Source organism: Otolemur garnettii, unplaced genomic scaffold, assembly GCF_000181295.1.
Source record: "Otolemur garnettii isolate 467f Iridium unplaced genomic scaffold, OtoGar3 scaffold00014, whole genome shotgun sequence".
NCBI classification, from domain to species: Eukaryota; Metazoa; Chordata; class Mammalia; order Primates; family Galagidae; genus Otolemur; species Otolemur garnettii.
The window spans coordinates 26,838,019-26,840,768 of record NW_003852409.1 but is presented as its reverse complement, the minus strand read 5'-3'; the positions used below and the strand labels follow the sequence as shown (position 1 = coordinate 26,840,768).

Below are 2,750 nucleotides of genomic sequence, written 5' to 3'. Positions count from 1 at the left end.
ATTGTTGTTTGGCGGGTCCGGGCTGGGGATTCGAACCCGCCACCTTAGGTGTACGTGGCTGGCGCCTTAACCGGTTGAGCTATAGGCGCCGAGCCATGATCTTTTAACCTTAAATTCCAATCCATCAAAACAGAAGATATTAACATTTCACTTAAGATAATTCAACATCCTCAGCTTTTAAAGAAATACAGTAAGTACTTTAAAAGAATGGAAATAGTTTTCAAAAACTATACTCTAAAATACTATGTGCCAAAAAATTTCAGTCTTCTTAACAGGTGACAGCCAAAATCCCAGCCGTAGAACCATCCTCAGAAAAGTTGGAATGTAGAACATTGAGTTCACTTCAAATCTCATCAATGTCTTCATCATCATCTCCAATATCATCAGATTGGATTTCATCATCATCTCCAGGACCAAATGTATCTGTTTCATTAATTTTAGCATGTTCCGGAAGCTCTCTATATGCCTTCAGACTTCTTGCTTCATCTGCATTGTACTTTAAAATGACGTCGGCTTTGTTATCCTGATAGTCTTGTAGACCAACCAATATAATGTCTGAGGTATTTATCCAAACCTTCTTTCTCAGTTTTCCTCTGATGTGGCATAACCTCTTTACACCATCAAAGCACATTGCTTCTAATCGTCCATTTGCCAACATTTTTATTACCTGAGCATACTCTTGCCCATCCTCTTTAAATACCAATTCTCTTTTTTCAGATTCATTCTCATTCTTACCCCTATGTCTGTTTTTACCTCCTTTACCTTTATTCTTGGGCATGGCTGTGTTAGAGGCCTTGTAGGACCTGTGATTCCTTTCGGTTGCTACGAACGAGTTGAGAGCGGTTAACTAAGCAGTTGCAGGTATAGCGAACACGAGACTCTCTTTTTTTTCTTATTTCTATAGTGGCTAATGTTTGCCCCTTTCAATGCTCTAGTGTTTTTTCCCCCCAAATTTAAAATTAATTTTTTAAAAATATGAACAAAATCTGAAAGATACAAATGAGATGAAAGAATGAACAAAATGAAAAGCCTTTATCCCACCTCCTTATCCCAGCCATCTTATGCCTCTTCATCAACAGCTTCTTTCTTATTAACCCTTTTGTTGATTATTTTAAAAAACATTTTTAAAACAAGAAGGTACGAGAACAGTCCAGCGCATAAGCCCTTAGATTCTTAGATTCACCAGTTGTTGCTATTTTGCCACATTTGCTGTATTACTCCTGATACATAACACACACAAACACACACACACCTGCATGTGCGCACATGCAAAATTTATATTGAATCATTAAAGAACAAGTTACAGACATTATAACCCTTCATCCCTAAACACTTCTGGGGGTATATCCTAAGAATAAGGACATTTTCTTATATAATTCTAGTACAGTTATCAGAATCAGAAAGTTCAACATTAACATAAATGCCAGTTGTCCATATTTAAATTTGATCATTATTGTCCTCATAATATCCTTCATAGCACTTTCCCCTGTGACCTGGAATCCAGTCCAAGATCGTGCAGTCCATTTCGTTTTCCTGTCTCTTCAGTTTCTTTCAATCTGAAATACTTTTATAGTCCTGATTTTGACTTTTTTTGTTTAGCGACAGAGTCTCACTTTGTCACCCTCAGTAGAGTGCCATAGCATCACAGCTCACAGCAACCTCCAGCTCTTGAGATTAGGTGATTCTCTTGCTTCAGCCTCCCGAGTAGCTGGGACTACAGGCATTTTTTCACAATGCCCGGCTATTTTTTTGTTGCAGTTTGGCCAGGGCTGGGTTTGAACCTACCACCCTCAGTATATGGGGCCGGAGCCCTACTCACTGAGCCACAGGCACAGTCCTAATTTTGACATGTGTTTAAAGAATTTGGGTCTATTTTGTAGAAATTTCATGGATTTTTTATCTGTTTGATTGTATCTTCATGATTAGATTGAAGTTATGGCTTTTTGGCTCAAGTATCTTCAAAGTGGTAAATGTCTTCCTTAGTGCATCATAGCAGCAGTCACATGACATCTGTCCCATTATTTGTGAAAAAAGTGCATAAAACTTTTATGTATAGTTTAACAAATATTTATAAGGTGAGCAACCATGTTTACTATCCAGGTTAAGAAATATAACATTGGTTGGTTCTAGGAATTAGTGGTCTGGCAAGAGGGACCCCTGCCCTGGCTTTGTGCATTAGAGGCCTCTACTTTGTTCCTCCTCTGACAGTACTCTGTCCCATGGAGCAAGGAGTCTCTGGGACCTACTGAACGTGCCCACTTGAAGCCTGACCCTTCTATCCAGATCCTTGGTTTGAGTACCCAGGCTCTCAGGATTTCTTGCCCAATGCCCTGATGGGTCTCTTCCCTGGGATCGGTCTTCTTAAAAGTGCACTGTGTGGTTGGTATATACACCCTATGCCTAAGGGGTACACTAGTGGTAGCTGTTGGTGGAGAGTAGAGTATGGTATAGAGCTTGGACTCATAAGTAGGGTTAACTGTGTACCTGTGTGTAGGGTCCCTGGCAGTGTGGGAGGGAGAAGGGGGTAATGGGCAGTGATCCAGTGGCCAGTTTTCCCTGCACCACCACTTTTCTGCATGAACTCTAAGGAGTCAAAAAATTCTTATTGTGAATTTGGTCTTTTGGGTAGTTACAAAGGTTATTCTTTTTTTTTGAGACAAAGCCTCAAGCTGTCCCCCTGGGTAGAGTGCTGTAGCATCACAGCTCACAGCAACCTCCCAACTCCTGGGCTCAAGCAAGTCTCCTGCCTC

General features: G+C 40.5%; 2 protein-coding genes across 5 annotated transcripts in view; one reads left to right on the top strand and one right to left on the bottom strand.

The window, feature by feature from the left end:
- The window catches only part of DENND1A (DENN domain containing 1A), a 528,338-nt gene that overhangs the window by 50,230 nt on the left and 475,358 nt on the right, over window positions 1–2,750 (top strand). The gene's annotated exons all lie outside the window — the stretch shown is intronic.
- LOC100942472 (eukaryotic translation initiation factor 1A, X-chromosomal-like) lies at window positions 102–876 on the bottom strand. The gene has a single exon (XM_023510506.1). The coding sequence runs from the start codon at window positions 776–778 to the stop codon at window positions 344–346; it is 435 nt and encodes a 144-aa protein (XP_023366274.1). The 5' UTR covers window positions 779–876; the 3' UTR covers window positions 102–343.

What these genes read in the sequence shown, in the direction of transcription:
- LOC100942472 (XM_023510506.1), bottom strand. Translation starts at nt 778, where the DNA reads ATGCCCAAGAATAAAGGTAAAGGAGGTAAAAACAGACATAGGGGTAAG.